The sequence below is a fragment of the Sitophilus oryzae genome, unplaced genomic scaffold (genome assembly GCF_002938485.1).
Source record: "Sitophilus oryzae breed Bouriz unplaced genomic scaffold, Soryzae_2.0 scaffold_41_pilon_pilon, whole genome shotgun sequence".
Lineage (NCBI taxonomy): Eukaryota > Metazoa > Arthropoda > Insecta > Coleoptera > Curculionidae > Sitophilus > Sitophilus oryzae.
Window position 1 is genome coordinate 6,293,881 of NW_022146996.1, and position 18,969 is coordinate 6,312,849.

Here is an 18,969-nt window from a genome sequence, read left to right on the forward strand (position 1 = left end):
CTCTTGGAATAGCGGTTTCTTATATTACCTCTAGCCTTCAGGCTTACTTTATAACTCATAGTTGTAGTTTTGTGTTATCCAGTTTTTTAGTAGACTTACCGATTTTGACTTAACCCGATTTTAACTTAACCCGATTTTGACCTATCTATTTTTAATTCTTTGGTGGACGAGCGCGTAGCTATCAGCTAAAATAACTGGAATGACTACTAAATATTGTTTTTATTTTTTTTTAAAGCTATTATCATTGGATAATGGTTTCTATCGTAGTTTAGGATTTTTTCTTTTTAATCAGTAGTTCCCAAAGTCTTTAGTACAGTAGTTATCTAAGCTCTTTCTTGGTTTGTTTTATTTTCTTACCATTTATTTTTGATGATGTTTCTTTGTGGATTGTTTGAATAATGATCTAGGTGAACATTTTGTTCTCATAAAAAAATTTAAAGTCTGTACAGCCTTTTAATTTTTCTTTTGAGAGGCAATGTAGCATTTTATTTAAAATTCACACAATTTAAATAAATGTACAGAATTATTTTATTTAAACAATTCAAGTTTGAGTCCTCTAACTTGAGATGGCATTCTACATTGTTATTATCTTTTATTTTTTTACAAGTTTATTTCTGGATAGTTATTTCAGTCCGGTCGAAGTTGTTCGTCACTTTATTTCTGACGGTATAGGTATATACCTCTTGCCTACCTTTATCGCTATATTGGTGGTTGAAGCTGAACCCGATAGAATTATCGGCGTTTTTTGGCATTTTTGAAATTCTGTGGGAAACTCTGAGCGGAGTGTAAGACCTTATTTTTACATAATGCCTTAATACCTTTTTCTATTTGTATGGGTTTTATTTATGGTACGCATTTCTGGTGCCATTTTGTTTATTGTATCTGACATTTGGGCCACGTTTGTCCCTACAATATACACGTTGAATAACTGAGGAATCTCCTGAATATACAGCATTTTCCGATCCTGTCTGTGTGGAGACGTTTCTATCACGATCCAGTTCCAGCAGTTCACCACAACCAGCTTGTGACCAGAACGGATATAAAAGGCCAGATCATTTCTTATTATATAATTTAAGTTCACTTTAATGCTTTAAGCCCTTCAGGCATATTAGATATTTTATTACTTTAGAGTCACTTTGAAATATTTTATTCATGTTATGCATATTTCTGATATATACATAGTACGGTTTTTTTTTTATATAAAGAGTCCCTATATTTTGGTACCAAGATCGCCAGACTTTTTGCGGAATAATTAATAAAATATTAATATTCAGAAGCGTGCAGATTTAACTACCATCCTGAGTGATCTATTTTAATACATACTATTTACCAACAAACATTTTCAAACATCAAATTATTCATAGTCTTATTTTATTCTAATTAACATTTAATTAATTATAATTTAGTTGTTAGTTTATCTCAGCGTTTCATTTGTGTAATTCCTAAATAAGTAATACCTATATTCTGAGTTGATTTCCCAGTTCTCAACTTAGAAGTTTTTGAAAGTAAAATGGAAAACTGAGTGGAGCCCAGTATATTATAAAGACGTAATTATCACAATTTAATTTTCACTAGCTTACGACCCATTGCTCACCGGCGAACAGCTCCGTCGCATAGTATTAGTTGTTTTAATATTTTTTCTAAAAGAAAATTCTTATAAAAAAAACATTCCATCATTTTTTTATAACTTCTAATGCTACAATAAAATGAAGAATTTCGTTCATAAAACAGTGTTTATTGAATTCCTCTTCCTCTTCCTCTTATTCTTCAACTAAATCAGTTTGGTTAATTAATACATTGTTTAAGTATAGTTTTGTTAAGCTTTAATTAAACTAAAAAAATATTTTAATTATTTACCTCACCAGTACTCTGGAGCAATTTCATCATCGCTCTGATTCCTGGCGCTTCATCTGGGCCACTGTTACCTAGAATATAAAAAAATAACAATAATATAATGGTCATTAATAATTTCTGTAAACTAGATTATTCAAATTATATGTAATTCGCAATTATTAAACATTTTTCAAACGATTATTCTAGTACAGACAATAAATTCCTATTGTAATGGAAAAAAGCTTCTAATCGTTTCTTGTAACTGAAATTGCAACTATGACGAAGTTATCACCAGAATACTTTCTTGGTCCAGATCCAGTAATGGGAATATCCAAATGTATAACAGGTATAGTGCAGTAAAACTGTGAATAAGGAAAATACAGACCGATCACTTGAGAAAAAGACATGCATAGCAATACCAAGGGTCTAATTCTAAAACCACAAGGGACTGCTAATATTTAGCAGCAATAAAGAGCATCCGCACTACAACAGGACCCTTGACACGATATATGGGTGGCAAGTGCTACGTGAAAAAGCTCAACCTGTATCAAGTTTTTGGTACTGACTCTGCAATAAGTAAAGCTAGAGCCGGAGAAACTGTGCTCCCATTCTATTAAAGACCTATACAGATACAGCCTTGTGCAGGACACACGGACCTATCCCTGTACCGTGCTGATAGTGAATAAGCTTGAATTATCTTTATTTTTTCACGCTTTTTCTTCAGTAATATAAACAAGGGTAATATGTTACGTTCAATAACCTTCATTGAATCATAACTATGTATTCTTAATGAATAAAATCTGCTTCTATTTTTTTAATAATGCTTAAATTATATTTAATATATGGCATATTTATACAGTTTGGATAATACCGTTGAATAATTTGCCAAGCTCGCTAACTGTAATAATTATCCTTGGTAGTCTCATATTTTTGCAAATAAGTCTAATTATAACGATACAATTAAAATGATGAGTGTATAACCGTATATTAAACTGTAAACATATTCAGATTGTGCAACAATTTTTTTTAAATGTTAGAATGTTTTTTTAAAAAATATTTTAATTGTTACCTATTATAGGATTTAATAATGTTGCTATAAAACATAATGGTAGGTTGCATTTATCTATTCTATGAGAAAAATAAAGCTATGGTCTCATTGTTTTTCTTGCGTTGACATTTGTAATAACTACTAATTCATAGAAAATAGAATTGCATTATATTAGAGTTTGAGTAATAATAATTCTATTAAAAGTACTATAAACGATATGCTAGAATGTGGAATCTAAATACGACTTTTCCTAGACGGATTAATGTAGTCTGTTAAACGAGAGAATGCGTGACAGTGACAGTTGTGTCTGTCAGTTTAATTTACAAGATTGTATTTGTTGTCATTTTTTGGATGTAGCAATCTTTACTAATTTGTTAAACAGAATTTAGTGTAATCTAATCAATACCACGTTGACTGCTACGGCTACGGCATGTAATAATGGATTAAACAAACCTCAATAACGGGCATAGGGGCAGCAGGGCATATTTAGGGTGTTAAAAATTACCAGTTTTTAATATTCCATATTAAAGGTATTTTTTCCGAAAAACACTACTTTATTTTACTAGTCTATTGCAGACGCCCAGTACCACAAATTTCAACGCAAGCACCATGAATTTACTCGTGTTGGGCGCTGAAGAATATTTGGTAAAGAACAGGCCCGTTCCTGGGCTTAAATAAATAAAACAAACAAAACCACAAATCCCCTTTTACTCCCACTAATTTTTTCTTTAAAATAATAACCTGGCTTTCCCATTAAAATCCGTCTTTCCAAAAACCTATAAAAAATATTACTTGATAATTTGTCAAAAAATGCAATTTTTTTACCAATCAACCCTCCATTTCACCCCCTTCCCCTTAACGAATTTTTCTCAAAATTCCTTCAATCCGAAGCAATGTCTTGTGGATTACACTCTGTATACCAAATTTCAAGTCGATAGCTCTTCGTCTTCTTCGGGGTCCATCTCCTAATGGAGGTTGGAAATCATCATGGCAATTCTAACTTTGTTAACGGCTGCTCTGAATAACTGGTTTGAAGTCATTCCAGACCATTCTCTCAAATTCTTGAGCCAGGATGTTCTTCTTCTTCCTTGGCTCCTTCTGCCCTTTATCTTTCCTTCTATAATGTTCTGCAGCAGGGCATATTTAGGTCCTCTCATTATGTATCCAAAGTACTCAAGTTTTCTCTTTTTAAAGGTGTTAACCACCTCTTCGTCCTTCTGAATTCTGCGTCGCAGTTCTACATTTGTAACCTTGTCAGTCCATGCAATTCTCAGCATACGCCGATAACACCGTCTTTCGAATGCCTCAAGCTTCTCCATTTCGGCCTTTTTAAGTGCCCAAGCCTCTGAACCATAGAGTAGAGTTGCAAATAAGTAACCCCTTAGCATTCTTAATCTAAGCTTTAAGTTGATGTCTCCACTGCAGAGACATTTTTTGAGTTTTAAAACGATAGCTCAACTCCTGCAAAAGTTATCGCATAAACTAACAGACCGACCGACAGACAGACGGACACAATTTTTTTTTGCCGAAATTGTTTTTTTTTACGTTTTAACACATTTTAGTCAATTTAACCAAAAAAAATTGATTTTTTCTGTTAGGTATGCTGTTAGGTTAGGTTACGATGCTATACTTTTTTTACTATCGTTTGGTTACGATGCTATACTTGTTTGGAAGTAATAACAAAAAAACAAAACAGTAACATAAACACCTTCTAGGGAATTGTCCCTAGTTCTAGGGAAGTGAGAAATTTTGAGTAGATACATTTTGTTATATATTTTTATTTTTTGAGAAAAAGGTAAGAGGCCGCCAAAATAATTCAGATACGTAATCTACGGCCAAATATCTGGGGAAAACTAGTTTTTTTTATTTAAAATTTCTGCGGAATTCTAAGGATTTTCTTTAAGTTGTTCAGCGATTTTCAACTGTACCCATCTGGCAACCTTGATTATAGCACCTAGCAGTCACTCCCTGCACCACCCCCTTCAATATGTTGCCGGCAGATTGCTCTAGACTTGTTTATTCGGTGCGGCCAACGCTAAGCAAAAGTTTAACATAAAGTTTTTATCCTATGATGTATGTTTAAGTATTTGTTTATTGGCAAGAAAGCGTATCGGTTTTTTGTTACAAAGTACTGATTGACCCTTTGATTTTGCGCCCCCAAAATGTTGCGCCTACGTGCATTCACGCACTGCACGCTCGCCAGGAACGGCCCTTGTAAAGAACGAGTAACTCGTGCTTGGTAGTTAACGTGATAAGTTAGAGATATATGCATATACTTACTAGAGATCAATTGATTACTAGACAAAACATCTTCAGGTTGTAAACGCACCTCCATTTCTTTCAATCGAGAATTCAAATCTCTTGTGTGTAAAAAGAGGAAAAGAGTTGTCGATACAGCTAGAAGTGCTATCAGCTCACTAGTTCTAAAACAAAAAGAAACAAATAGTTTAACACAAAATAACACGAACAAATAAAATAACAACTTTCAACGGAAATACTATTTTGCACGTTGCCCATTTATTAAAAGAATGTTGAGATCAAGTTTTGATACAAATCAAAATGTATACGAATATTTTGACGTGCACATTATTTTAAATATATTTTTCTCTTCCTTGCTACTTCCGGTGTAACAGGAATAAGAAAATGCAACAGACGACTGTCACTGTCAGGTGTTCGCCTATACCATACCGGCTCAATTAGACCTACTATAATATTGTAAAACCCTAAAATTAAGAAATTGGCGTTTATCATTAAGCTTATTATATAAGATTCACCCTGTATATAATTACCGAAATAATATAAATGAAAGTAAATAACTAGATATAAACGACCAAAGCTAAATCGAAAAATGTGATGGAATAGTATTAAGCATAAGTAATAATTATACAGGGTGAGTTTCCTGCGATGTTCTCTATGGGTATCTTAGAAACTACTAGAGATAGAGAGTTGGTTAAATGGGGAAAGAATTGCAGTTTTCTGGGATCATAAATATGCACCTTACAGATTTTTGAAAAAGGTCATGACATGAAAAAAACCAATTTTGGTTATTTTAAAAATTGTCCCTATTTCCATTATAATTTATTTTAGAGAAAAAGTTTTCAGATAAAAATTGTAGATAATCATATATCCCTAATGAGTTTGTGTTCTTGACATATGACACAAACATATGTTTTTTTAATTGGAAACCATAGTTGGCCATGACTTCATAAAATGCGCCCTTTTTTAAGCTTTTCAGCGATATAAGCTATAATATGTTTTTTTTTTCGAAAAATGACTGAGTTATAGAAAATTCTTATCATTTTCAAAGAGTTTCACTTAGTTAGCCATGGAAACCAATGGAATCAAGATCAATCCTCGTGAAATGTGAAACTGTCACTTCCAAACTTTGTAAATTGAAATAAACAAAAATTGTAAATATGAATTTTTCAAATGAAGAAAAGCGTAGAGGATTATTGGTTCAACTTTTTTTGGCCATACATTTTCGAGGATACGTTGACCGGTGAACGTTACTTACGTTTTTTTAGAGAACGGTTTTCAAGACGTGTTAAATAAAAGTTAAATTTAGAGGCTCGCACATCAACAGAATAGTTCCAATATGACTTTCATTATGACACTCCCCCCCCCCATAATGAAAAAAAAAATGTTAAAAATTATTTATATCATAATTATGCAAACTAAGGGTTAGGAAGAGGTGGACCAATTGCATAGCCCTCCTCGATCACATTTTTATGCGGTGTGGTTAACAACAAGATTTACAAGTTAATTAAGTCGAGTAATTCAGTTTTAAAAAGATGCATTTATGTACTCAAAATAATGGCGGATTTTTTGAACATTTTCTAAAATAACTAAAAGTGTATGTACTTAGTGATATTATATTTTAAATCTTAGTTTGTGTAATGTAAATTCTAAGAACCGTTTAATTATCTCTTTTTGAGTTGTAAATCATAAAAAAAATAAGAATACCATACCAACTAAGTGAAATTAGTCAAGATAAGAATTGGCTATAACTTGTAATTTTTCGAAAAAAAATATATCATAGCTTTTATCGCTGAAAAGCTTAAAATATGGCGCTTTTTTGAAGTCATGGCCAACTATGGTTTGCGTTTAAAAAAACATATGTTTGTGTCATATGTCAAAAATGACAGACTTTAGAAAACATTGGAGAACACAAACTCATTAGGAATTTGATTATCTACAACTTTTATCTGAAATTTTTAGCCGACCATGTCTGTCTGTCTGTCCGTTTGTCTGTTTTTTAGATTTAAGAGGTGAAGAGGAAAATCTGCAACAGGTACTAGCCTGGTGAAACCTCCTATATGCCAGATGAGTTGTTTATAAGGCTAAAACCTAACCTACGCCTCTGTCCTCTCTCCAGGAACGTTCTTTCCCCGGCGGCACTCTTTGTAAATACTACTTCGCCGGGGCGTTCTTATTTGGTGTTACTGCTGTCTATTCTTCGTAGGTGGTGCGAAGATCCTTGAGTATGGTCTCAACATACTCCGCTACCTTGTTCCATGCCGATTGACTCTTCAGCATGCAGTCCACTATATTTTCTGGGCTGATGGACAAGCCTAGATTTCTCTCGAGTTCCGTCCTTATCTCCTCGTATAGAGGGCATCGGAAGAACACGTGCTCCGCATTTTCGGTCACCACGCGGCAATGGTGACAGTTCGGGGAGTCACTTCTCTTGAATCTCTGCAAGTATGCTCGAAAGCATCCATGCCCAATCAAGAGTTGGGTGATGTAGAATCCAACCTCCCCGTGCACACGGGTGATCCATTTGGTGACATCCGAGATTAGTCGATGTGTCCACCGCCCTTTTGTCGAGCTGTCCCATCTCACTTGCCAGAGACAATGACTTTCAGGCCTCTCTTCTTCACAGAAGACCTGCCGCTGCTCGGCTTTCTTCTTACGGTGTTGTCGCTGGCGTTCTCCCGCCAAGATGTCGATAGGCAGGCATGATGCCACTACACTCACTGCATCCTGTGAAACCGTCCGGTATGCTGATGCCACTCTGATCGCTGAGAGTCGGTGGACTGATGTCATTGTCCTGCGATACTGTCTGTCTTTCTGTCTGTCTGTCTGTCCGTTTGTAACACGATAACTCAAAAACCGCTAAACCGATTTTAACCAAATTTGGCACAAAAATACTGTGGTATCCGAGAATCTGGCCATTAGTTTTAAAAAATCGTAACTCCAAAATTGCTAGAGAAACGCGGTTTTCAATTTGAGATTAGGAATAATATTTGCAACAAAATTTGTAATAACATCAAAATCAGTCAAAGTCGCAGTTTTTGAGATAAAAAAAATATCAAGTACTTGGCGGCTATACGTGCCTCCCGGAGCCAATTTTTTTCTCTAAAATAGATTATAATGGAATTATGAACAATTTTTAAAATAGCCAAAATTCGTTTTTTTTTCAAAATATCTAGTAAGCCATGAACTTTTTCAAAAATCTGAAGGCACATATTTATGACCCCACAAAACTGCAATTCTTTCGCCATTTAACCGACTCTCTATCTCCAGTAGTTTCCGAGATACCCATAGAGAATATCGTAGGAAACTCACCCTGTATATATTTTCCTTTGTGAACTTTTTAACTTCGATTTTATGTTTACCGATTATAATTTGATTGACGCTTTCCGGGATAGTACAATCATTTTCTGACATCCATAATGATTGACTAGCATCAAAACAATTCAGTAGTGAATAAATATTACTTTCAAATTATAGTTATACAATCGTACCTAGTTTAAACTATTCATTACAGTCACACTTTATTTTTTAATTATCTACATAAATTCTTCTATCTCTAACTTAGCATATTATCTGCGTCAGGTCTTATGCAATTTATTAGATTGTTAGCTTTCTACAAAATTATGTTGATATTAGAAATAAAAAGAGTAAATAAACAAAAATGATCGGGTGTACGTTGAAATTAGCAGATATAATACCGATAATTTGTTTTTAATGGTAGACTGAAGTAGCATAGGCTATCAGAAGCTGGAAGAAATTATTATAATGCTTATTAGTTATTTTAGTATTAGTATGTATATTAAACGGTTCGCGAAAATAGTTATATGGTTTGTAACAAATCAGAAAATTAGCTGATAATTTGTGTTGTCCCATTAAACAAAAATGATGACAAAATTGTATTAGAAGACAATATACAGGGTGATTTACCGTCGATGAGAGTTTTTCCACATTTATGGAGATGCAACGGATTTTTGAAATGAAATGTCTTTACGAGCGATAGGAGTAAAAGCTGAAGGCCGTGACACACGAGACGCGAGAGGAATAGTGGTAACGTTGAGTTTTTGATCTTGGAGCGTCGTAACTCGGGCCCTGCGTAAGCTAGTGGGCTGAAACTCGGAATGTAAATGGATTGGTTGGCCTCATGAACCCCATATTTTCATTATATTTGGACTAAGGATTGGACCAAGGCCAAAGACCAAGCCCAAGCGAATTTTAAATTTTAGCGATCAGGAAGACAAACTATATACAGCGTGGGTCTTTAATAAGTGCAAATATTTTTAGGAGTACCTAGTATATTTCGACACCAGAAACACGTCTATGAGTTTTTTTTCTAAATTTAGAATTTTTTGAAAGCAATTTTGGATTTTTTTAATTCATAGTTAAAAAACATAATATCTTCAAAATATAGCAACACAGGTAGTAGATTAAATTTACAAGAAAGAAAACCCAGAAAACATTCAGCGGTTCTCAAAATTTAAGCAAAAATCATTTTTTTTTTCAAATTTTCAAAGTAAAATCTCTCGGATATTATGAACTTATTTGAAAAACGACAAAGAGAAAAAATGTTTCTTTTATCGAGATCTACCAGCCCTAAAAATATTTGCACTTATTACTACTCTCACCCTATATAACTGGTGATATTGCCTATATCTATACTAATATATAAAATCCTGAAGTGACTGACTCACTGATTAATCACGATCCTGCTCAAACCAGTCAACGTAAGAAGCTCAATTTTGGCATTGATTCTAGGGTGTAGAGGTTCGATAAGAAGGGATTTTTCGAAATTCCACTTCCAAGGGGGTGAAACCACCCCTCAAATATTACAATATATTTTATTTAAAAAACGATCCGAAAAAACGCTTAAACACGTATATTTTATTTTGTTTTTTTACATATTTTAAGATTTTTTAAAAATGTATACAGGGTGTTTCTAAAAATCTGGTCATTGATTAATCACGATCCTGCTTAAAGCGACGTAAAAAGATGATTTTTGGAAAACGGATTGACTTTAGGGTGTAGAGGTTCGATAAGAAGGGATTTTTCGAAACTCGAATTCTAAGGGGGTGAAATCACCCCTCAAATATAAGAATATTTTTTATTTAAAAACCGGTGAGTTTTTCGGAAAAGCTCTTTAACACGTATATTTTATTTTGTTGTTTTACATATTTTAAGATTTTTTAAAAATTTATACATTCATAAAATATGACCAATGAGTAATCACGATTCTGCTTAAACTGCTTGACATTTAAAGCTGATTTTTGGCAAACGGATTGTCTGTGGGGTGTAGAGGTTCGATAAGGAGGGGTTTCTCGAATCTCACATTCCAAGAGGGTGAAAACGCCCTTCAAATATTACAATAGTAGTTATTTAAAAAACGGTTAGTCTTTCGTTAAAACGCTTGGACATGCATAATTTATTTTGTTTTTTTTACATATTTTGAAATTTTTTAAAAAATCATACAGGGTGTTCCAAAAAGTTGGGTAATTGATTAACCACGATTCTGCTTAAACTGCTTGACGTAAAAAGCTTATTTTTGGCAAACGAATTTTTCGAAAGTCAAATTCCAACGGTATGAAACTACCCCTCAAATATTACCAAGTTATATAATAATATCGCCATATTGTTTTTTCTCATGCTGACATAAATGTGAGGAAATTTTATCCAGTTTGTATGTTAATGGAAATTCTTGCTTGGCTTTATCATCACCATTACAAATGATTAATTCGACGCGAACGAAGTCACGGGTACACGCTAGTATCTAATAATTACATCTTATAATTTATGAATTATCGCTCATCAAAGTTCTTTAATTTCGACATTGACTGAATCACCGATTATTAAAATTCTAAGGTACATCTAAAAGTTACACAAACTTCCAATTTTGAATATTCGTTAGCGTATCGCTTACAATGGCAGAAAAAATTACGATTTCATTAACATTTTTAGCGATTCTCTGTTTTTTTTTACTTTGGCTGCTTCCAATTTTCAATGTTTTGAAATTATTGCTAGTCAAAGTGCTTTAATTTCGACGGTGTATACTCACTGATCATCCAATTTCTAAACCAACTAGAATTTTTACAAAGTTTAAATTTAGAATTTTAGTCTTTTATAAATAAAGGGAAAAGTAAAAAATCCCGAAATTGGTAATATTGTAACTGTAAGAATGATTTTTAATTGCTTTGGTTTTAACTTTTTTTAGCGATTCTATGATAAAATATAACTGGTGCAATAGAAATTATCAACATTATAATTAAGGAGCCTACTTGTATCCATTGTACGCCTGTTATTTCCTACTATATTTCTACTAAAATAAATACCAACAGAAATACTAATTAAGAACATTAAAAGAAATGGATGTACAACTAGAACTTCACTTTTATTTTATTATTTAAATTACTATGCATCTATCTTAATCAACCTAGATACGTGTAGCGATTCTTTTAAACGTTGCCGCCTTTTCTGACAACGAATGTTATTATATTTAGCGGTAATAAACACAATAATAACAGTTAAAGTTAACGGATTATGTATTGCAAACAAAATAAAATAACAAAAGATGTTCTGGTCAGCTAACTGAATTCGCAGGTTAACTAAAGAATAATAGTTCTTTGTAGCATAATATCTCTTGGAAATAATATAAAAAACAATTAGATTTGAAATATATAACAAATTATAAAACTAAAGGCATTTAGTACTTGTTGCCACTACTACTGTTATTACTTTGACTTTTGATAAGTATCAACTTGTTTTAGTAGGAGGAAAAATGGCACCTTTTGTAGCTAGGTTGTACGTTTGATTTACAGCTGAGGCACAAAAAGTCATTTTTACTCCGAATAGAACATATGCTGTTTTTTTCAAAAGCCACAAATAAGTTTTAAAATATTATTGCACGTATTTCCAAAATAATCATAATTTTATACCGTTTAGAAAGTACAAATTATACATTGGCTATGGAAACCAACTTTTCGTTGTCATCATATTGTCATAATCTTGTCATAATCATATGTTATAATTTTATATCCATTGTCTAACGACACGTATTTTGCGTTTTTTATTTTAAAAATTGTATTAATTACTCTTTTATCAACCGCTTTTATATAGCCGAGGATGCAAGGGTCTTCAGTGAGAAGTTAATTTTAAGTTTGTGCAATTATATTTCAATTTTTTTTGTTGGACTTTCTAAATACTCGTAAAAATGACTAGAAAGTGTTTGGTGTGTGGAAGTTCTAATATAAAGGTCCCCGAATTATCTTTTCATAGGCAAGTAAAGTATTCAGTTGTTCTTTTATTTATTTTAAACAACATGCATACTTTCTGGTTAGTTTTCCTAAGAATATTGATATTTGTACGGAGTAGCTAAATGTATTTTTTATATAATTTAATTTTTGTGATAGTAAACATTCAATTTATTGTTGAAATAAATGCATTTTACAAATTAAATTTTTAAAATTAATGTTCAAATTTGGCGCGTGGACGATAGGTTCTCGACAAGGATAGATTGAGTAGAAGCACCGCGTGTGAAACAAAAAAAGAAGATAAATGGAAGTCGTTGATATGTTTGCGACAGTTTCCATAGTGATTTACTTATCCACGTAAGTATAAATGATCTAGGGTAAATAATTACGCTCGTTGAATTTGACACTTCATGTCAGTTTAATAATATATTTTCATACTTTTATGTGTTTGCTTTAAGCGTAAAAATGCTTTATAATGTCTAGGCGTTAAAATTACTTTTTTATATTGTCAATCACGTCGCAAAAATTAATACTTTTGTGACGTTTGAAAAAAATATATTTTTTTTATATCTACATTATTTTGTGTATAATTAGGGAATGCAATCCCGCACCAAAATCTCAATCCCGCAAACCCGCGGGATTAAAGCAATCAATCCCGCGGATCCGCCAAATTGCGGGAATAAACAATAGTCATACATTTGGTCCTAAATGGTGCAAAAGGCATTGTACATTTTGCATAGGCCCATAATATATTGATATAGCGTGTATCTTAAACTAGCTGTACAGAAATTTGTACCGATGTATACAGAGTGTTCAAAAAATATATTTAATATTAAATAAACTTAAATTTTATTATAAGCTATCTACTTATTTTATAATTAAAAATATTCTGATGTTAAAGTTTTTTTTTAACTTGTGTTAGTTATCTGCTTCGAGGTACACTCTATATGAATAATTTTTTGGCATATGCAGAATGAACAAAGCTTTTTGTACCATTTAAGACTATACATATGACTAAAAATGCATATTTTTCGAAAAAACGTCGTATTTTCCTTAAAACAAAAAAAATTAAAAAACTGATCAAATTGTTTTTTCTAATTCCAATACAGATTAGTCGTACTTGGTAAAAATTTCGATTTTTTAAAAATTGTAAATTTGCGGTAAAAAAGATTCTTGACCAAATTTTCACACTCTTATAAAACACCCTGTATACGAGAATTCACTAAATATATTTTCGAAAACCACACAGCATCTTAATCACAATATATGCATCTAAAACCTGGTCCAAACCGTATCCAAAAATCTTTTTTAGTTTAAGAGATATTCAACTTTAAATTTGCCCTAAAATTTTGCTTGTCCCGATAATTATGTCCGGCGGTTTATTTGACGAAATTGTCCACAAGTATTAGTTAAACGCATTTCTTCACTTCACATACGCCAGAAAGAAATCTAACAACTAACCTGTTTGTGTCACTTATTTTTAAAGGCCAAGCCAAGTAGTAATGTGTCGATACCGCACGGTAAATCCCGCAACTTTGATCCCGCGGAATCTCAGAGGGATCCCGCATTTGCGGGATTGCATTCCCTACGTAGAATATTACAAGTTATTCACAAGTTTTATTTAGTGGTATTTTATTACAATGATAATCGCAGTTTTAACCAAACAAAACGTAGATTTTATTTCAATTTTTTTTTAAAGAAAACTCTCGGAATAACATCGCAAATGACAAAGTTAAACACAGTTTAGTAAACTGAAATAATGCAAAATTTTCAATAGTTCAGAATCAGCACCCTCTTTAGATATGTAAAATACTCAACATTTGACCTACATATAAACAGGTCAGCTGATTGCATTTTTAGGTTCTTTTGGCCAGATTTACCACCCCTTGCACTTGTTTCTGGAAGACCCTGTATAAGTAAACTAATCGAAATATAAATCACTTTTTTTTCATAAACAACTTTATCGGATTCTTTCTTTGTTCTTAGGAGAGGCCTTACTTATAACCATGATTTTTTTCTAATATGTTTAGCAAATAATTTTATAAAAGTAATCTATCTACAGGTATTTCCCCTAGATAATAATATATTATAGTATCGTTTTTAATTAAAGTGGTCAGGAGAAACTGCTCAAAATTAATTTCAAGTTCTAAAGTGGTTGGTAGGGGATGGATCTAACAGCAACTCAAAATCGAAAATACTGATTCATTCTTAAATTTTCATAATTGACGTACGTTGAAAATAAAAGCACTGTATTCTTCAACCATTTAAGTATTTTGTTTTACTTCAGATCCTTCTTGTCCATTTCTTAGATAGGGACTATAAGAAAAAAAGAAATAGCCATCTATCCAAAAGTCAAGCAGCGTTAAAAGCAATCAACTTAGTTACTACCAATCCGAAGTTGGTCAAAGAATGCCTGGAGAAGCTGAACAAATTAAACAAAGAAAATAAAGTCCTCCTACTTTATGTGCCAGCCTACTATGGGATAAAAGGCAATTAACTGTTACTAAACTGACTAATAACTAATAACATACCTAGCTAGAAAAGAAGGGAACACTCCACTGACTGGACCAGAACCGTTCTGCTTCTCAAGTGGAAACCAATTTAAAGCAAAACTCAAGAACCTGGAAGACTCCATTCCATCCGTAACCTGGTTTCCCGGTCTAAGACACTCGAAGAAATTTCTCGGAACTGCAAAGATTATCCTCGATTTAAGTTAGAAAAATCTTCGGATTGTCACGGGGATTTTAACAGGACAATGTCTCCTCAACGAACAACTCAGTAGGTTAAAGCTAAGAAATAACGACGAATGAAGATTTTGTAGGAAAAATGGGGAAAACCCAGAACATCTTATCACTGAGTGCGCCGAAATGAAAACCTTTCGTGCCATGAAATTTGAGATGGAGAACTAACCTCTGTAAAACCGTCTCAGATACTGAGACTGTATGATGAGATATAACTCAAGAAAGGGGGCCAAACCACAATAATATGATCTGTAACGGTTGGCGGTGATTTATCCCATCCATTTCTCATTCTAGCAGTTGTTAAGATCATGCAGTTTCTATTTCATATAAAAATGAATAAAAAAAAAAAAAAAAAAAAAAAAAAAAAATTATATTGATAAATATTATCCTCATACCTACACCTGCTCTATGGTATAGAAATAGTATTCTTAAAATAAATGTAACCTCGTGTTTAAGAAGAATGAAAAACTGTTATCTGTTTGTGAAAGTTTTTTTAGAACGTTTTTTGGTTAAATTATTTGTAAATGATTAAAGAAGAATGTCGTGTTTAACATCGCCGGGATTCTTCTCTCATGCTTTCGTTACAAACGAGCCTGGTTCGCAAATGAGATGAAAATATCGGTAATTAGAAAACATCATGGTCGGTCTCATAGAATCGTCTTAAATATTTACTTTTACTCATAGCTCACACATCCTGCAAAAAGAGATTTTCATTTAGTAATGGAATCTTATCGGTTTTAGGTTGAAGGTTTGACCAGTAAGTATCTACTGGTTTTCTAATTTAACATTGGTTTTACTTTCAATAACAGAATCATTATCTTAAGAATAGTATAACAATATGCGTTTAAAGCAAAAGTTACTATTGTATGTGTTGAGAAATTAATTTAAGCATTGCGTCTTACCATTTAAGCCTTTCAGTATTGTTTACCAAAGTACATCTTCCCCTCAAGACTAGGGTTGTCACCTTTTGGCAAAGTAATAAAAGGACATTAGACTGTGACCGGAAACGGTGATCTCAGGGGCGTGGGAGGTAATATCCTGTCCGAAAGTCTTTTTAAAGTAAAACTGGGTTACAAATTCAATATGCCTAAACCAAGTCATTTGATATAAAACGGAGAGTAACTAAATAAAGTTCCTGACTCTAAAAACCCCGCTGCCAGCTTTTGTACTTAACATAACACCACTATTGACGTCGGTAAAATCTGTTAAAATTTAAGGGTTGTTGGTAGACAATTTCTGATGGGACATGCATACTCGACGCCTTTTGTCGAAAAATTTGAGCTCTGCCTGTTTTCAATTAAGATCTGTTTCTAAGGATGCCCTCAACTTTTTCAAGTGGCGGAACTGGGGTTTATTCATGGACTTTCTTGTAGTCGCACCACAGATAATGCCCCTTTGTTCCCATTTTACTGGTGTAAGTCGTGTAGTGTTTGATTCATCAACATTATTGACTTCTTGAAATTGGCATTTTTCAACTTTATATGCAGAAGAACGGAAGCTTGTTTTCGATAGGTGTCACTGGGACTAAAAACAGCAGAACTCATTACCAGGACATTTAAAAAAAAACTTATTTTAAAATTAATTTTTAAATGATAATATAATTTTTTTTTTTTTTTTTTTTTTTTTTTTTTTTTATTTATTTTTGAATCAGTTTGCCTAATACACGTAAGCCATAGTAAAATCAAAAGCTCCTGCATTTCAAACTGACAAAGCACTTTAAATCTACAATTTCTATATTATCTGTAGGTTCATCGCATATAGCAAATTCTTATCCAACTCAGGAAACAGCGCGGGCAATAGTCTGTTTATTCTACCTTACCTCACGTCTTCAGAGTTAAGTTTAAAAGTTCAATGATTATACCACTCGAAAAAAAGATGATACATACTCCCAACCCTGCCATTTGAAAATACAAATTTCCTATCAACGAAATCATTGCTTTCTTTCATTTTTGAACAGCATGTGAAAACCATTAATTATACTAGTTACAACGGTCTTACTCTAACGGCCGTATAATCGACTTATAATTTTCTGATAATCCGAATTTGATTTTACTTGTATAAACTATTACTACTTTACCAAACTGCATCTAATCGAATAAATTTTGTTTATAAAAAAAAAAAAAAAATAATTAAATATTATAAACATTATATATTTTTTTAATAATGAATAATAATGAGTAGTTGTATATTTAAATTTATTGGTTTGACACTTGTAAAACATTTAATGTTTTGATTTATTATAACACATAAGAACTCACAATGAATAATTTGGTATAGGCATTCATTTTAATGTAATAATCTCTTTTTGGTGTTTATGTTAATTTGTTTGTTTAACTTTACCTTTGTCTCCTACACCCATTGGTTAAATTATTATTTTTTTTTTTTTTTTTTTTTTTTTTTTTAAATATAAAACAAAAAACAATTGCATATTGATAATTATTGAATAAATAAAAAAAAAAAAAAAAAAAAAAAAAAAAGAAATATGTTCAAAAAAAGGATACCTTAAGGCTCAGGCAAAAAAGTCAACAAGCCAGGCAAACTATAATCTGGTGTTTAACAAAAGAAAAACTCTGTCCTTGTATCAAAAAGTAACTGGTGGCAACCCTATTCGAAATATCTATACATAAGATAGCTAGCAAGCCATTTTTATTACTACTTAGAATGAGAATACCTTATCTTTAGCTTGTCCATCTAAATGAAATTCAGCCAAAGTACTGTAAGTAAAAAACATAAACTTGTATTAAATTTTAGTTCCTAATAACGATAATAACTTCTAGCTTAGAGAGAACGTGAGCACAGAAGGAAATTCTTTTCCATATAATTCCGCTGTTATTATGTATTTCTTCATTTTGCTCCAAAGAGATAGGATATAATAAAACCGAGATTCACATGTTGAAAACTCACATAACTTCTCAGGCTTCAGCACATTCGTGATTTAGAGATTAAGACAGGTACGGCCTAGGTTCCTTTGAGATAATTTAGTATTCTCTTCAAATTATTAAAGTATTACTCAGCACAGAAGAAATTTGCGTACTTTATTTTGGTTAAACCGATTTACTAAAAAGTTGTAAGCTATTAGGTGCTAGTTTTCGAATAGTTAATTGATCTAACATAAATTGTTTGCTTATACTGGTAATTAATTGTTATAAAAAGTATTAACTATTCCCTTGGTACGGTCTAACATGTTATAAAATTCCTTTCTTTTGATAGTCTATAGAATTTAGCTAATTTTCGGTTAAATGGCAAACATCAAAGGTTTCAAAATTATTAAACATGTTATTGTCTGGAAGTTAAAATTAGGATTCAAGGAGACATTCGGAATTTTCAACCAAGAACAGTTCCTCCACTTGACTTAAAAAAAAAACAATAAAAAAAAAAAAATAAATAATTATATTGTTTATTTTTTTTTTTTTTTTTTTTTTTTAAAAGTATGCATTTTGCAATTAGTATTATATTATCTAGTAAATTTAATGATCGAGAGTTTGATGGTTCACCTATTTTTTAATTTAATGGGTGACCGTCAGAGGGAGCTTAAAATGAAAAAATATAAAAAAAAAAAAAAAAAAACATGTAAATAAACTTTTTAATAAGTTTTAATACTATAAAATAATAATTAAAATTAGCTTGAATAAGTTGCCAATTTCGAAGAGTTCATTTAGCTCGCTTTAATGAACTAATAATTGAACAATAGGCGTTTTGTGATTTTCGGACTTTCACTCATAATTGACCTGATGTTTGTTTAAGTCTTATATTAAGAATCGCTTAAATTATTGATACTTCCTGGGTTTGCTTTATTTGCTACAGTACTGGTAAAATTAAAGTGGAATTAAACCTTAAATAAAAGAAACCAACA

General features: G+C 32.0%; 1 protein-coding gene across 1 annotated transcript in view; it reads right to left on the bottom strand.

Annotated features, from left to right (window-relative positions):
• The window catches only part of LOC115885722 (heparan sulfate 2-O-sulfotransferase pipe-like), a 106,558-nt gene that overhangs the window by 14,749 nt on the left and 72,840 nt on the right, over positions 1-18,969 (bottom strand). Inside the window, 2 exon segments of the mRNA XM_030904711.1 lie at positions 1,858-1,925; positions 5,162-5,304. Of these exon segments, the coding sequence (XP_030760571.1) occupies positions 1,858-1,925; positions 5,162-5,304 (211 nt within the window).